The 17710-nt window shown below is 43.1% G+C and overlaps 1 protein-coding gene across 2 annotated transcripts in view; it reads right to left on the reverse strand.

Moving 5' to 3' along the window:
- The window catches only part of LOC139468165 (tuberin-like), a 179242-nt gene that overhangs the window by 23614 nt on the left and 137918 nt on the right, over positions 1-17710 (reverse strand). For both annotated transcript variants that reach the window (XM_071249953.1, XM_071249954.1), the window contains exons 34-36: positions 17167-17353; positions 14333-14472; positions 12066-12144 (exon numbers count right to left, since the gene is read on the reverse strand). In XM_071249953.1, the coding sequence (XP_071106054.1) occupies positions 12066-12144; positions 14333-14472; positions 17167-17353 (406 nt within the window). The remainder of the gene's footprint in view (positions 1-12065; positions 12145-14332; positions 14473-17166; positions 17354-17710) is intronic.

Here is a 17710-nt window from a genome sequence, read left to right on the forward strand (position 1 = left end):
GCGATGGGGAGACAAGTTTTTATCCTCAATTGAGTCGTCTATGTTTCTTCTTGGAGTTGTTTGGATACCCTGTTGACTGTGTGAGTTGTAAGGTTGGCAACTTTGCTGTGTAGATGCACCTGAGTATGGGGTGTCAAATGCATTTGGTCCTGGGCGGGGAAACTGAGGGCGGTTGTCCAGGATCATTTGAAACATTCGGAGCTGGTGGTCTGGTCGGCTGATTTAGTTTCTCTTCCATGTCCATTTTTTAAAGTTCAAAATCACGTTTAAAGGCCTCATCATCAAGTTTCTTCATTTCATATTCCAGTTGAGCCTTTTCAAGATCGATATGGTTGCTTTCAATCATTTCGTTTGATTTGGTGAATTTGTCCATCACAGTATTTAGTGTGAGCTCAAGACGACTTTTTCTCTCCTTTCCCTTTAGCTTTGTTTTCCCAGATGCAGCATATTTGCCTTTACAAACAGTTGCTTCTGTCTGACTTGCAGTATCGGTATCACTAACTTCACCATCTGCAATCACATTGGAATCCTTGATGGCACTACCACTTGGCAGGACCTCAACTTCATCACTCGCAACAGCCTCATGGATAAAATCATTGTCGTTTTCAAAATCAGACATATCCTGCTCAGATACCATACTCTGTACGACCTTTGTTGGCGAAGTTAATGGCCTGTTTTCAAGAATCCCATTCAGTTCCATGTAGTATTTACACAGAGTCCGTGATTGTCCACTGGTTTTCAGTTTGTCTCTGCACGTCCTGTAACTCCTCTTCAATGTTTTCATCCGTTCTTTGCACTGGCTTGCTGTTTTGACAAAACCCCTGTCCTTCATGGCTGTGGTCACCTTCGCATAAACGACTGTATCTGTAGCACTTGCACCCTCAAGCTGGGCCTGTATATGTAATTCCACCCAAATGTCTGGCATTAGTCTGTCTTACAGACCCTGATACATTTATATCAACTACAGCCCATGAAAGTCTATAATGTTTGGCAAGTCTAGATTACTGCAGTATCTGAAAATGAAGAGAATCACTGGGCTCCCTTTTTATTAGATTTTTATTAAGATAACTGAACAACTGTTTTTTTCTGTACGATATGTTCATTTCAGAGACTATATGTTAGTCTAGTCTGGCATACACTTGGTCTCCTCTTCAGACCATGCATTACCTTGAGCACGTTTAGCTTTCGGTGGCATTTTTCAATTTAGCAGGAGAATGTTGTTGGTTTTGACTTCTAAAACTCCTCTTAAGTACAGTAGAACACGGATATAACGAACTACAAGGGACCAGAGAAATCAGTTCAATATATCCGTTGTTCGTTATACACGTTTTCGCTCGGAAACGTCCGCCATCCTGGATAAGACAAAACACAATACACGTAATTGCAGTGTTACACGTGAAATTTCATGGCCTAATATGACTGCAAGATGGTCAGCTTTGGTCTTTCTTAGTTTTTATGCCAGCATCAACAGCATTAATAATTCTCAATTTCGTGTCTAAACTGACAGCTTTCCTCTTACTATTGCCCGCCATGACAGCATAATGCAAGTGAACTGACACTTGGACACAATCTCATAAAATGTATATGTTTAATGTCTGTTTTACAGACAAGATTACATGTACAGGTAAGATTAACACAATGCAAATTTAACAAGGTTGATCCGTCACTGCTGATTGTATTGATTTACCGCCATTGTGTTGATTCGCCACTGATTGCATACAGCCAATTGTCAGTGACACTTGACACTGAGTGAGATTTCTCAGTTCACTATACACGTCACTAATTAGTGATAGATGGGCTTGTCGGTAATCAGATATCAATTCGCTGTATCCGTTAGTTCGCTGTAGAGAGTTCGTTATATACGTAAATTTTATATGATATTATATAGGAGATAAATCAGGGATTTTTTAACAGTTTGTTGTATCCGTTTGTTCGCTATATCCGGGTTCATTGTATCCGTGTTCTATTGTATTGCATAATATCTATTTATACATTTTCAGGAAATTCCCAGTGAACTGGTCCATTGCAAATACATAGGGGTGTTGCAAGACAGTGAATCTGGTGGGACAAATGTCGGAATGCGTTTATATGCACAAAATAACCCCCTAGGGGTAAATTTACCTGTGGGGTAAACAAATTTACCACTCGGGGTATTAATGCCCCCAGGGGTAAATGCGTTTATACGCCCAAATATACCCCAAGGGGCAGATATACCCACAAGGGTAAAAATACCCCAGGGGTAAATGGATGCGTATAAACAGGGCTTTAAATTTCATATTTTAAGAAAATAAACACTCAAATAATTTTGATCTAAAGCAATACTCAATGTTAATGCAGAAAACGATCAATCTTTGCCGGACGGACCGTACATCTCACGACCAAGATGTTTTGCAACCACAGCAGATGTTTCCCCTTTCAACAGGTGGAGTTTATCCAGATCAATATAATTAATGTATTTTGGCCTATAATTTTTTGGTGTTTTTTAAACATGAAGACTTCCATTATTTAAACATACTATCTCAGGACAATTAAGAAACTCATTATGAAAAAACAACACGTTTAAACTTGAATTAAGTCATACCTAAATCTATGTAAACTCAAAAAAGTAATAAATGTATTTATATATTTTCTTAACTATTTTGATTTCTTATAGGGAGCAGACAAAATGATGAAGACAAAGATGGTGGGCACCATTCAACCTTATTAGGTATATTTTAAAAAAAAATAATACTTTTTTTCCAACAATGATGTACATTTATGCATCTTAAAATATATTTTGTATTTCAGATAGCATGAAATAATCTCAAAATTAATTTCACATGATTAGTTTTAGGTAGAAACTCAATATCACAGTTAATTATTTTCAGAATTAACAGACAGAAAAGAGCATTAAGACATGTAGAATTATGTTTGTTTCAAGTATATTCTTTAAACCAAAGATTTATTATTTACCATGTTTTCTGAGGAAAAAAACTCTTCTTTAATAATGCAATTGTTATATTATCATAGCAGATAAAGAGCCTCAATATGCACAGCTAGCTTAATTTTAATGATTAAAATTGGGATGATAAACTTGACATATGACAAAATAAGAAATGTATTTTTATTTATTATTCGCCCATTACAAGGTTTACAGTGTTTTGTTTTTTTCACTGCCTAATTGGCTGCCTAGGAGTGGAAGCTGTGTCGTTACTTTAATCAGAGACCTTAAATTATTCTAATGTGTAAATTTTCAGAACATGGTAAGTAAAGAAAAATTCAGATTTATGGGTGATGAAGAAATGACCAACAAGAGGTCCTCTTATAACATTTAAGCATGAACCTCATTTCTTTAAATTAGCAATGTCTAAATTTAATTTTAATATTTTTTACAAAAAAATCATATGTGAACAGGTCACTAAAATACATATTTATTATGAGTCTTGTTTTCATGAAGATAAAAAGAAGAGAATGTTAATTTTAAATTACCTATTATCAGTAAGTCTTAACTTCTAATCTAATAAAATAACAAAAGAATAAAGTTTGGATGTAACTGTTGCAGTAAAATAACAATGTAACATTACAAGGGTATTATATTTGTAGAACTATTGAAATGATAATTTATTGTTCACATATATCCTATGTATTTATGTTTCACACACAATAAAGTATTGTGCTTGTCAAATTCACATTGTTTCTTGTCATTCACAAACATGGGGAAATTAGATAACTCATTTAGTAACATTTTGGTGTCATGATGTGAAATATTATGTTCAAAGGAAAAATTGTCCACTGAATAATTATTTTTTTATTCAATAAAAACACATGTGCTCACCATGTTCAGGAACAAAAAAAAAAAAAAAGATGACACAAAATAATCATTTTACATATTAAATTATTCACTGTGAAATTAGTTTTAAAGAGGAAAATTCATTCAAAAATATTACAATCCATTGATGGACTTGAGAAGATTTACCTAGCAGTAATCAGCTGATCAATTGCCTGAGTTGGTATTTTAAAATCTTGCCTGATCAATCCTGCTGACAGTTCCTTGGGCCCTTGTTTTTCGTTAACAATATTTCACAATATTTAAGACAATATTTAATTTCCTCTTAACTGGTTTTATAACATTTGTTTCTAGCGGACAAATATACGAATAACGTATTTACATACACTAAAAAGGTGGGCCTATTTAGTGTTGCACATTGAGAATGATGGTCACGGCGAGTCGATGCAAATAAAGTTATGGGCCGAGTAATCCAAAGTCATCAACAAATATCAAATTACATTACTAATTCTCAAAACGTTACTCAGCTTTTTATAGATAACAAAAAACATAACATGAATGCTAACAAGTGGCTTGCCTGTCACGGGAGAAATTGTGTGAACACATGGGCTGGTAGAGTGGTGTACACTGGGCCTGGTAGAACGATGTATACACGTGTACACAGGTGCTGGTAGAGTGGTGTATACACGTGTACACAGGGGCTGGTAGAGTGATGTACACAGGGGCTGGTAGAGAGGTGTATACACGTGTACACAGGGGCTGGTAGAGTGATGTACACAGGGCCTGGTAGAGTGGTGTATACACGTGTACACAGGGGCTGGTAGAGTGGTGTATACAGGGCCTGGTAGAGTGGTGTATACACGTGTACACAGGGGCTGGTAGAGTGACGTACACAGGGGCTGGTAGAGTGGTGTATACAGGGCCTGGTAGAGTGATGTACACAGGGCCTGGTAGAGAGGTGTACACAGGGAATGGTAGAGTGGTGTATATATGTGCACACAGGGGCTGGTAGAGTGGTGTATACAGGGCCTGGTAGAGTGGTGTATATATGTGCACACAGGGGCTGGTAGAGTGGTGTATACACGTGTACACAGGGGCTGGTAGAGAGGTGTACACAGGGCCTGGTAGAGCGATGTATACACATGTACACAGGGGCTGGTAGAGTGGTGTATACACGTGTACACGGGCTGGTAGAGTGGTGTACACAGGGCCTGGTACAGTGATGTATACACATGTACACAGGGGCTGGTAGAGTGGTGTATACACGTGTACACAGGGGCTGGTAGAGTGGTGTACACAGGGCCTGGTACAGTGATGTATACACATGTACACAGGGGCTGGTAGAGTGGTGTATACACGTGTACACAGGGGCTGGTAGAGTGGTGTATACAGGGCCTGGTAGAGTGATGTACACAGGGCCTGGTAGAGAGGTGTACACAGGGAATGGTAGAGTGGTGTATATATGTGCACACAGGGGCTGGTAGAGTGGTGTATACAGGGCCTGGTAGAGTGGTGTATATATGTGCACACAGGGGCTGGTAGAGTGGTGTTTACACGTGTACACGGGCTGGTAGAGTGGTGTACACAGGGCCTGGTACAGTGATGTATACACATGTACACAGGGGCTGGTAGAGTGGTGTATACACGTGTACACAGGGGCTGGTAGAGTGGTGTACACAGGGCCTGGTACAGTGATGTATACACATGTACACAGGGGCTGGTAGAGTGGTGTATACACGTGTACACAGGGGCTGGTAGAGTGGTGTATACAGGGCCTGGTAGAGTGGTGTATATATGTGCACACAGGGGCTGGTAGAGTGGTGTATACACGTGTACACAGGGGCTGGTAGAGAGGTGTACACAGGGCCTGGTAGAGCGATGTATACACATGTACACAGGGGCTGGTAGAGTGGTGTATACACGTGTACACGGGCTGGTAGAGTGGTGTATACACGTGTACACAGGGGCTGGTAGAGTGGTGTGTACACGTGTACACAGGGGCTGGTAGAGTGGTGTATACACGTGTACACAAGGGCTGGTAGAGTGGTGTATACAGGGCCTGGTAGAGTGGTGTATATATGTGCACACAGGGGCTGGTAGAGTGGTGTATACATGTGTACACAGGGGCTGGTAGAGTGGTGTACACAGGGGCCGGTAGAGTGGTGTATATATGTGCACACAAGGGCTGGTAGAGTGGTGTATACATGTGTACACAGGGGCTGGTAGAGTGGTGTATACACGTGTACACAGGGGCTGGTAGAGTGGTGTATATATGTGCACACAAGGGCTGGTAGAGTGGTGTATACATGTGTACACAGGGGCTGGTAGAGTGGTGTACACAGGGGCCGGTAGAGTGGTGTATATATGTGCACACAAGGGCTGGTAGAGTGGTGTATACATGTGTACACAGGGGCTGGTAGAGTGGTGTATACACGTGTACACAGGGGCTGGTAGAGTGGTGTATATATGTGCACACAAGGGCTGGTAGAGTGGTGTATACATGTGTACACAGGGGCTGGTAGAGTGGTGTACACAGGGGCCGGTAGAGTGGTGTATATATGTGCACACAAGGGCTGGTAGAGTGGTGTATACATGTGTACACAGGGGCTGGTAGAGTGGTGTACACAGGGGCCGGTAGAGTGGTGTATATATGTGTACACAGGGCCTGGTAGAGTGGTGTATACATGTGTACACAGGGGCTGGTAGAGTGGTGTATACACGTGTACACAGGGGCTGGTAGAGTGGTGTATATATGTGTACACAGGGCCTGGTAGAGTGGTGTATACATGTGTCCACAGGGGCTGGTATAGTGGTGTATACACGTGTACACGGGCTGGTAGAGCGATGTATACGTGTGTATACAGGGGCTGGTAGAGTGGTGTATACACGTGTATACAGGGGCTGGTAGAGTGGTCTCCCATCACTTTTATCGCGTCGACCAATTTGATGTCTTGTACTAGATGTAAATTTTACGACGCGCTGTCATTGTGACTCACCTACTGAGGTAGTTCTTCTCATCTAATGAGGATATTATTTGATTACTTTAGTTTATTGAAACTACAAAAGTTGTCCCTGTTGAGCATGATGAGCATACATAAGCTCATGACACCTTTCGTTTTAAGGAACTTTTTTATGCCGCTATTTTATACAGCTGGTTGTTGTACGGCTGTCAGTGTATACATGAAGTCACACGTACTAAATATAAGTGTGTACAGATCAAGGTCTATGTCCTTTGAGGTAAAAAAGTTATATAAAAAAATTATAAGAATTGACTTTCTCTTTGTGTGAGTTCATTGGAGTAGGAACCTACATAGAGTAAGAGCCAAACTGTATGAACGTCGGAGCTTGAACTCACACAAAGTGAAAGCCAATTCTTAAATATACCCCCAATTCATGCTAAACATGTAACTTAATAATATCAGTATATTGTTATCTTCATTCAATTGGAGGAAATAAAAAATATCTATCTATCTACCCTCTATACACCTCACTCCCATACCCTGTATACACCACTCTACCAGCCCCTGTATACACAGGTATACACCACTCTACCAGCCCCTGTATACACGTGTATACACCACTCTACCAGCCCCTGTGTACACGTGTATACACCACTCTACCAGCCCCTGTGTACACGTGTATACATGAGTATACATCGCTCTACCAGGCCCTGTGTACATCACTCTATGAGCCCCTGTATACGCCACTCTACCAGCCCCTGTGTACACGTGTATACACCACTCTACCAGCCCCTGTGTACACATGTATACATCGCTCTACCAGGCCCTGTGTACACCTCTCTACCAGCCCGTGTACACGTGTATACACCACTCTACCAGCCCCTGTGTACACCACTCTACCAGCCCCTGTGTACACCACTCTACCAGCCCCTGTGTACACGTGTATACATGAGTATACATCGCTCTACCAGGCCCTGTGTACATCACTCTATCAGCCCCTGTATACGCCACTCTACCAGCCCCTGTGTACACGTGTATACACCACTCTACCAGCCCCTGTGTACACATGTATACATCGCTCTACCAGGCCCTGTGTACACCACTCTACCAGCCCCTGTGTACACCACTCTACCAGCCCCTGTGTACACCACTCTACCAGCCCCTGTGTACACCACTCTACCAGCCCCTGTGTACACGTGTATACACCACTCCACCAGCCCCTGTGTACATGTGTAGACATGACTCTACCAGCCCCTGTTTACACATGTATACATGTGTATACATCGCTCTACCAGGCCCTATGTACATCACTATCAGCCCCTGTATACACCACTCTACCAGCCCCTGTGTACACGTGTATACACCACTCTACCAGCCCGTGTACACGTGGATACATCGCTCTACCACGCCCTGTGTACACTTGTATACACCACTCTACCAGCCCCTGTGTACACGTGTATACACCACTCTACCAGCCCGTGTACACGTGGATACATCGCTCTACCAGGCCCTGTGTACACTTGTATACACCACTCTACCAGCCTCTGTGTACATGTGTATACATCGCTCTACCAGGCCCTGTGTACACCACTCTACCAGCCCCTGTGTTTCTGGTTTGCTGGTTTCTTTGATTTGCTGACTACAGTCTGTTTAAAATATAACCTTGGATATGAAATATAAATAAAATACAATCTATTATATACATGGTATATATTTATACACATTTACAACAATTCAAATTCCTTCACATTAGTACCCAGTTAGAAGTGAGACAGCATCAAGGTACTCGACAGCACAATTCTCCCAAGCAAGAAATCATCTTTTGTACTGTTCAAGAGCATGTTCAAGTTGTCAATATTTCTTTTTCTTCACTTGGCATGCTCAGAGTGGAAGAACAGGGACTTCAACAAAAGATTGTTCTGACTTTAAAAAAGTCTATGATCTTGAAGAGAGAGAAAAACTTTGTGACTTTGTGTGCTGGCAATTTGGTACCTCCCCCTGACACTGTTGGTTCGAATCCTGAATGGGACTCAACCCCCAAAATAAAGTGTTATCCCAAATATAACAATTGTTACATTTGACCACTTTCTAAATGGCATTGTGTATTCATCACTAGATTTACAAATTCGGTTGTATTTGTGTACTGTATGCTGCACAATGTTTCAAACACAGGGATTAAGATCACATGTGTATTTGTCTCGTAAAATAGGCAATCAGCTGTTCACACATTTACTCCCCAGTCTATTGGTGATTGAGTTTGAAAAATACTGGTATGGCCAACATCCTAACTGAAAAGAAACCTAAAGACAATGATAGGAAGACTGAAGACTTTGTATCTCTAACTGATGTTCATTTCAGGGCGAGTTCATGGTGAGTTAATGTGATTTGCCAATCAGTCCATACACAAATTTGCTGAAATTATTGTAAACAAAGTTGAATGAGTGAGTGAGTGAGTTAAAGTTTAACGTCACATTGGCAATATTTCAGCCATATCGTAATATTGAATGAAGTCTTGGATAAACGAAATGTAACGGATTACAACCTAAGTCCAGACACACAATGAACACTTTTCTAGCCAGATAGTGTACTAACAGGACTACCTTGTGTACTTAAGTACAGATTTGCTTCATACTTCTAGTTGATTGTACACAACTGTTTATTTGGTTACATACTACTGTAGTTTGAACAACCAAAATAAACTTCAAAAAACACTGCGCAAACGACCACTCTACACTTTCAAAAGCCATTGCCTGAGAACCAGTTCTTTTATATTTGAAGCATTACAAGCTGGGCCACACTGGGATCGTCCTTGAAGGCTTGTTGGGCAGTCGTCCCTACACTAGTGGGCCTCACATACTGCAAATGCAGAATGGTGACATGGTAGAGCTAGTCTTGACTTGGCAGAAGAGGCTTCTATAGTTGATCAGAGTGTTATGGTGGAGTTGCATGTTCTCAGACAACAGTGCCAGTGCATTCTGTATCTGTTTCTTAACCTGATACAAAATCTGTAGCTGGAGTTAACCAAGTACTGTCCTCCACGAATGTTTGGAATGTAGTGAGGCACTTGTGTATCTGCCATATTGTTATGCTTGACAATAGTCTATGACCATCATGCACTTAACCTCAGTTCAATCGAACATGCTTTCCATCAGTTTTGAATTTGTTTTAATTAATTTGCAATGTCATATTAAAACATGTCGGTTTTATGTGACCCATGTCCCTTCTGCTCGTGGTGGGACGCATAAAACCCCATGTACCCTGAGTGACCCATGTCCCCCGAGTGACCCATATCCCCACCAGTGACCCATGTCCCCCGAGTGACCCATGTCCCCCAAGTAACCCATGTCCCCCAAGTAACCCATGTCCCCCGAGTGACCCATGTCCCCCCAGTGACCCATGTCCCCCCAGTGACCCATGTCCCCCGAGTGACCCATGTCCCCCAAGTAACCCATGTCCCCCGAGTAACCCATGTCCCCCCAGTGACCCATGTCCCCCGAGTAACCCAGTGACCCATGTACCCCGAGTGCCCCATGTCCCCCCAGTGACCCATGTCCCCCGAGTGACCCATGTCCCCACCAGTGCCCCATGTCCCCCGAGTGACCCATGTCCCCCGAGTAACCCATGTCCCCACCAGTGCCCCATGTCCCCCCAGTGACCCATGTACCCCGAGTGCCCCATGTCCCCCTAGTGCCCCATGTACCCCGAGTGCCCCATGTCCCCACCAGTGCCCCATGTCCCCCGAGTGACCCATGTCCCCCAAGTAACCCATGTCCCCCAAGTGACCCATGTCCCCCCAGTGACCCATGTACCCGGAGTGACCCATGTCCCCCGAATGACCCATGTTCCCTGAGTGACCATTGTTCCCCGAGTGACCCAAATCCCAAGAGTGACCCATGTCCACTGAGTGACCCATGTCCCCCGAGTGACCCATGTCCCCGGAATGACCCATGTCCCCCGGAGTGACCCATGTCCTCAGGGTGACCCATGTACCCGGAGTGATCCATGTCCCCAGAGTGACCCATGTCCCCGGAGTAATCCATGACCCCAGAGTAACCCATGTCCCCCGAGTGACCCATGTACCCCGAGTTACCCATGTCCACTAGTGACCGATGTACCCCGAGTGACCCATGTACCCCGAGTGACCCATGTCCCCCGAGTGACCCATGTCCCCCGAGTGACCCATGTACCCCGAGTAACCCATGTACCCCGAGTAACCCATGTCCACCAGTGACCCATGTACCCCGAGTGACCCATGTCCCCCGAGTAACCCATGTACCCCGAGTGACCCATGTCCCCCGGAGTAACCCATGTCCACCAGTGACCCATGTACCCCGAGTGACCCATGTACCCCGAGTAACCCATGTCCACCAGTGACCGATGTACCCCGAGTGACCCATGTCCCCCGGAGTGATCCATGTCCCCCGAGTGACCCATGTACCCCGAGTGACCCATGTCCCCCGGAGTGACCCATGTCCTCCGAGTGACCCATGTACCCCGAGTGACCCATGTACCCGGAGTGATCCATGTCCCCAGAGTGACCCATGTCCCCGGAGTGACCCATATCCTCCGAAGTGACCCATGTCCTCCAAGTGACCCATTTACCCCGAGTGACCCATGTACCCCGAGTGATCCATGTCCCCAGAGTGACCCATGTCCTCCGAGTGACCCATGTCCCCCAGTGACCGATGTACCCCGAGTGACCCATGTCCCCCGAGTGACCCATGTACCCCAGAGTAACCCATGTCCCCCGAGTGACCCATGTCCCCCGAGTGACCCATGTCCCCCAGTGACCGATGTACCCCGAGTGACCCATGTCCCCCAAGTGACCAAGTGTTGTTTATTTCTTATATGAGATATCAACATTATTGACCCAATGTCACTTAGTGTCAATAGTCTAATAAAGAAATTTCACTAACCTGCCACATCTCATCAAGTGGCTTACATTAACCCTCAGTAGTCCAGGCATATGCCAGCCAGTCTATGCTAATACAGTTAGACAAACACACTACTCCAAACTTCCATGTCAACTACAACAACACATGCATCTGTAGGTTAAAAAACACTGACTGACAATGACGTATCATTTCATCACGCCACCAATAACACATGCTAAAGTAGCTTTGATTGGTCAGCAACATTAGCACAAGGATGTCGCAAAAGTTTCCCGATACAGTGGAGGCTACTGTTAGCCACTTGCAATAATTTCGAAGGTGTGAATCTTTCCAGATCCACATTATACATTCACCATAGAAACAAGACTTGCTGCAGGGAGGGAGGGTAAATTGATGACTATTAAAACGTTTATCAATCATTGATTAATTTAAGCAACATACACTCACCTTCCTTAGTCTGCAGAGTCACTGCATTGCTCTCATAATCCAGTGGACGGATGACAATGTTTACATAATTGAACTGGCCCTGAAAGACAACACAAGGTGCTGAGCAAGTGAGTGTTGTGCTAGTGATGTGGGATACCATGTACTCAATATCAAACACACCTGTGGGAATCATGTAGTACAATATTAAACCTGTTCAAGTCCTATTCCTCTAGCTACATCAATAAGTAAGTTCTAGAAATCAAGCAAAATAAGTTAGGTGTGAAAACGAATGCTGTGCCTGAAAAACTGCACTTGTTTGAAATGTAAACAAAGCAAAATACAGATGTTACAGTGTAGCATTTTCTCCTATTTTGAGCTATCCGTTCGTCTATTCGTTCAAGATATTGGCTCAACATTTTCAGAATATGCATGGGAAGTGCATCATAGGAAGAATTAGGGAATTTAAAATAGATACATTGTAATGATTTGATATTTTGAACAGAAATTGTCAAAGTTACCATCCTGTGTGATGCCATGACTGACGCAAAATCATGCACAACGACAACGGTATTTATCAGAATTTCTGACTATTTCCGTTTGTTTCAATGAAAATTATAACGACAAATAAAAGTACATAGATTGTCAGAATGTTTCTGATTACTTACATGTCATATTTATATTCATACGATCCCTGAATCAACGAAAGTCCCCTAGTAAAATCCTGCGTACTGAACAAATATATGTCCAATATTGGATATAATTTTGGTTGTTTTGAAATATTCTTTTGTGTATTTCATAACGTAAATTGATGCCAAACAGGTGCGTGTCTTGTCCAATTAAGATACACGATAAACTGTCTAATTGTTAACATATTTAAGACATTATTTACTTGTTGAAAGCTGTCATTTTATGTTGTGTCGAAAAAGTGTCAAATTCCATTTTACACATCGAGATTTTCCATACCATGAACCAAAATTAAGGAGATATATATTTATCAAAATACCAGTGTTGTCTTTCTCTGACGTTATCAAAGACATAAAACTAGCCATGACGTCAAATAGAATGGTGTTAATTTTTGGGTATTTCATTACATTTGATGATAAGGCTAGTGCTCCATTAATAATGATGTAACATTAGTCAAATTACACTTACACAATCAGGAGAATGTTGGAAAATAAGGACTAAGTTATGGGTTAGATAGGGCCATCCATTTCTCTATTACCTCTTTTTTATGTTGCACGATTTCATTACAGTTTCTTTATCAATATTTGTGTTGAAATAGTTTGGTGCCTCGTGAACAAAACACCACGAAAATACATTTTCCTCACCCACAGCTTATTCTCACCAAGTGACCTGAGTTACAATAAACTAGTGCTAAGCATAGCGGAGTTATGCCTCCTTTTCTTTGTACGTGTGTAACCTCTCTGTCGCCTTTTGATGTCATAGAGAAAAATCAGTTTTCGTCATTCACGGCAAGCTATTTTTGGCATTGAATGTATGTTGTTATACATACACATATAACTCTATTTGATATATAGTTATGTAGTTCAGATATTAGGCAGTATTTTGTTGGCTCACAGATTCCGTAAAGATTCTAAATATAAAAAATCATCGCACAGTACTTTTATCGGTGACGATAAAAAGTGGAGAAATTTACTGTTTTTCAACGCAGAATAAATTCTCAGACAACACTTAGAAGTGTATTTTTTTAAAACCAGTTTAATATTTGCAGTTAACTTTACACCATAAAATAGGAAATTTAATATTCTCCACCTCTGCATAATTTTATAGCCAGAGGTAGATCCAGTGCCGCGTGAGCGCAATTCTCGCACAACCTTCACTTTTCCGATGTTAGAAAAATGTGTGTCAGAAAAAAACCTCGGCATATAGAGGGTTAAATAAGACCTATTTGTACAAGGCTGTTGAAAGACCACAGGCTATTGTACACAAACCCATTCAACTAAATATGATGACCTGAAAAGAGGCCACATGTATGATCTAAAACACCCAAATCACAATCATTGTCGTTCACTACAAATTCAACATATGCAAAGAAGTGACAGCTAGCCTCAGTCTCCAACTGACTTATAAAACTTAACCTACATCAATCTGTGCAGGTGACTTGGTTGATGATGCCATTGTATCCCAATTACAGAGATCGATACTCATGATGTCAATCACTGGATTGTCTGGTCCAGCCTCTATTACTTACAGACTGCCGTCATACACAGACAATCCATTGTGCATCCTAATGTAGTGTGTGTCATGCCAACTACCACAGGCCATACCTTGATGGTTCCCATCTTGTACTCTTCACCACTGTCATTGTACACGATCGTCACAAAGTCATTTCCAATGTGCAGTTTCTTAGCATTGCAGTTGGGATCAGACTCTCTGTTTGGCATTAAAGTAGCCACATGGAAAATAACTGAAAGGAACACAAATGTGGTGCTGGTAATAATGCCAGTTGTATGAGGTGTATATCATCCCTCCTGAGTACTCCAGCAATCAGTACCAACAAGCAGGGGCAAAAGCTGGGACAACAAAAAGGGACAGGCTGGGGCAACAAGCAGGAACCACAGGCTTGTGCAACAGGCTTGGGCAACAAGCAGGAACCACAGGCTTGTGCAACAGGCTGGGGCAACAAGCAGGAACCACAGGCTTGTGCAACAGGCTTGGGCAACAAGCAGGGGCAACGGGCTGGGGCAACAAGCAGGGACCACAGGCTTGTGCAACAGGCTTGGGCAACAAGCAGGGGCAACGGGCTGGGGCAACAAGCAGGGACCACAGGCTTGTGCAACAGGCTTGGGCAACAAGCAGGGGCAACGGGCTGGGGCAACAAGCAGGGACCACAGGCTTGTGCAACAGGCTGGGGCAACAAGCAGGGGCAACAAGCAGGGGCAACAGGCTGGGGCAACAAGCAGGGACCACAGGCTTGGGCAACAGGCTGGGGCAACAAGCAGGGACAACAAGCAGGGGCAACAGGCTTGGGCAATAAGCAGTGGCAACAAGCAGGGGCAAAAGCTGGGACAACAAACAGGGACAACAGGCTGGGGCAACAAGCAGGAACCACAGGCTTGGGCAACAGGCTTGGGCAACAGGCTTGGGCAACAATCAGGGACCACAGGCTGGGGCAATAAGCAGTGGCAACAGGCAGGGGCAAAAGCTGGGACAACAAACAGGGACAACAGGCTGGGGCAACAAGCAGGAACCACAGGCTTGGGCAACAAGCAGGGGCAACAGGCTGGGGCAACAAGCAGTGGCAACAAGCATAGGCAACAAGCAGAGGCAACAAGCAGTGGCAACAAGCAGGGACAACAGGCTAGGGCAACAAGCAGGGGCAACAGGCTGGGGCAAAAAGCAGGGGCAACAAGCAGGGGCAACAAGTAGGTGCAACAAGCAGGGGCAACAAGCAGGGGCAACAAGTAGGTGTAACGAGCAGGGGCAACAAGCAGGGGCAACAAGTAGGTGTAACAAGCTGGGGCAACAAGCAGGGGCAACAAGTAGGTGTAACAAGCAGAGGCAACAAGCAGTGGCAACAAGCAGGGACAACAGGCTAGGGCAACAAGCAGGGGCAACAGGCTGGGGCAAAAAGCAGTGGCAACAAGCAGGGACAACAGGCTGGGGCAACAAGTAGTGGCAACAATTAAGCTGGGGCAACAAGCAGGGGCAACAAGCAGGGGCAACAAGTAGGTGCAACAAGCAGTGGGCAACAAGCTGGGGCAACAAGCAGGGGCAACAAGTAGGTGTAACAAGCAGGGGCAACAAGTAGGTGCAACAAGCAGTGGCAACAAGCTGGGGCAACAAGCAGGGGCAACCAGTAGGTGCAACAAGCAGGGGCAACAAGCAGGGGGAACTTCAAAACATATGGGGTCACTCCATACTTTAGATTCTTCAGTGTTGCTTATTTAAGAAATAAACGACGAGTGGGAGTTGTTTATCGTAAAACACTGCTTGGTTTATTGTATTATTAACAACTCCCAGTCATTGTTTATTTCTTAAATGAGATATCAGCATTATGTACAGCCTCTTTCAGGATGATGATAAAATATACAAGCTTTAAAAATATTTACCCGTATCTACATAATGATGACTCCCTTAATAGAATTCGACCTCGGCAATGTCCATTAATGCACAGGAGGGTATTTCCCAGATATTCTCACAATCCTCATGTTGATTACCTGTACCTTTTCTCTCAACACCGATTGTCATATCTCTCCCGTTCATGACAACAATGTTTTATCGTGAAAAAAACCACACACTTCATTCTACATTGTTCTTTGTGATATTGCATCGCTATCTTATGTATACAAATATACATTTTTTTTTAACATGTTAGGAAATGTGTTGAAATATTGGTGTCCTAATCTTTAGTACGGTTCACGAAAGGACAAAAGTTGCCCCTGAGATAATGTTTGAGGTGAGGAGATATAACATTTTCAAGTTTATTGCACTATTATAGTGACATGCATGTACATATGTGTGTGGCTTCTTGTACTTGTCCAGACTTATGCAAGTTTAATAGTGCTAGATTATTACAGATATTCTACTCAGCCACAACATACTAACACGAGTCAACCAGTCCTTTTTTAATCCTCTTAATGTCAACTACCAGGCAGGGAAACAACAAGTACCAACTTTTGTATGATACAGCTGGTTGATCATATTCAGAGCATTAAACACGGAAACAGTGCCAATCAACCACCATGCACAACAGGGCTTCAGGTTGGCTAATTTTCTTAAAACACTGACTGATAATGATCCAAAATGTCTGAATGACAATTTTTGCAGTAATGCAGTTTCATGGAGGAGCATGGTATCCATCAATCAGGTGTCACCAGAGTGATCCAATTACCTTCTGACATATATCTAATGGCAAGTTTGTATTCAAAATGGAACTGACAAACAAGCATATAAATCATAAATATTTATTACATATAACAATGTAACAACATAAAGTTTTGCAACACTGTTTTCACAGAGAATACCTTTATTCTAAGGATTAACATGTCTTATTCTAAGGATAAACATGTCTTATTCTAGGATAAACATGTCTTATTCTAAGGATAAACATGTCTTGAAATAAGTTAGAGGAAAAATCAATGTCCAATGTGAGTGTTACCTTGCATTGACTCATCCAGCCAGCTGTAGGCAAACCGGCCATCACTTCCAGTCAGTGCCAGACCTCCAACATATATGCGATCGGGGTCAATTTCCTGCAGGTGTATCAGCTCTCCAAGTCCTTGCACAAACCGTGCATAGCGTGGGGAACCAAACAGATTGCACAGGATCCCTTTCTCATCCGTCACCTGCAACATAAACCAGTACAGCAACAATAATGGCAACACACAAACCAGTGCAGCAGCAACAAATCAAACACAGACCAACACAGCAACAACTAATCAAACAAAGGCCAACACAGCAACAACTTATCAAACACAGGTCAACACAGCAACAACTAATCAAACACAGACCAGTGCAGCAACAACAAATCAAACACAGTCCAACACAGCAACAACTTATCAAACACAGGTCAACACAGCAACAACTAATCAAACACAGACCAGTACAGCAACAACAAATCAAACACAGACCAGTGCAGCAACAACTAATCAAACACAGACCAGTGCAGCAACAACAAATCAAACGCGGGCCAACACAGCAAC

This window comes from Haliotis cracherodii, unplaced genomic scaffold (genome assembly GCF_022045235.1).
Source record: "Haliotis cracherodii isolate W230 unplaced genomic scaffold, xgHalCrac1.p SCAF_2, whole genome shotgun sequence".
Taxonomy (NCBI): Eukaryota; Metazoa; Mollusca; class Gastropoda; order Lepetellida; family Haliotidae; genus Haliotis; species Haliotis cracherodii.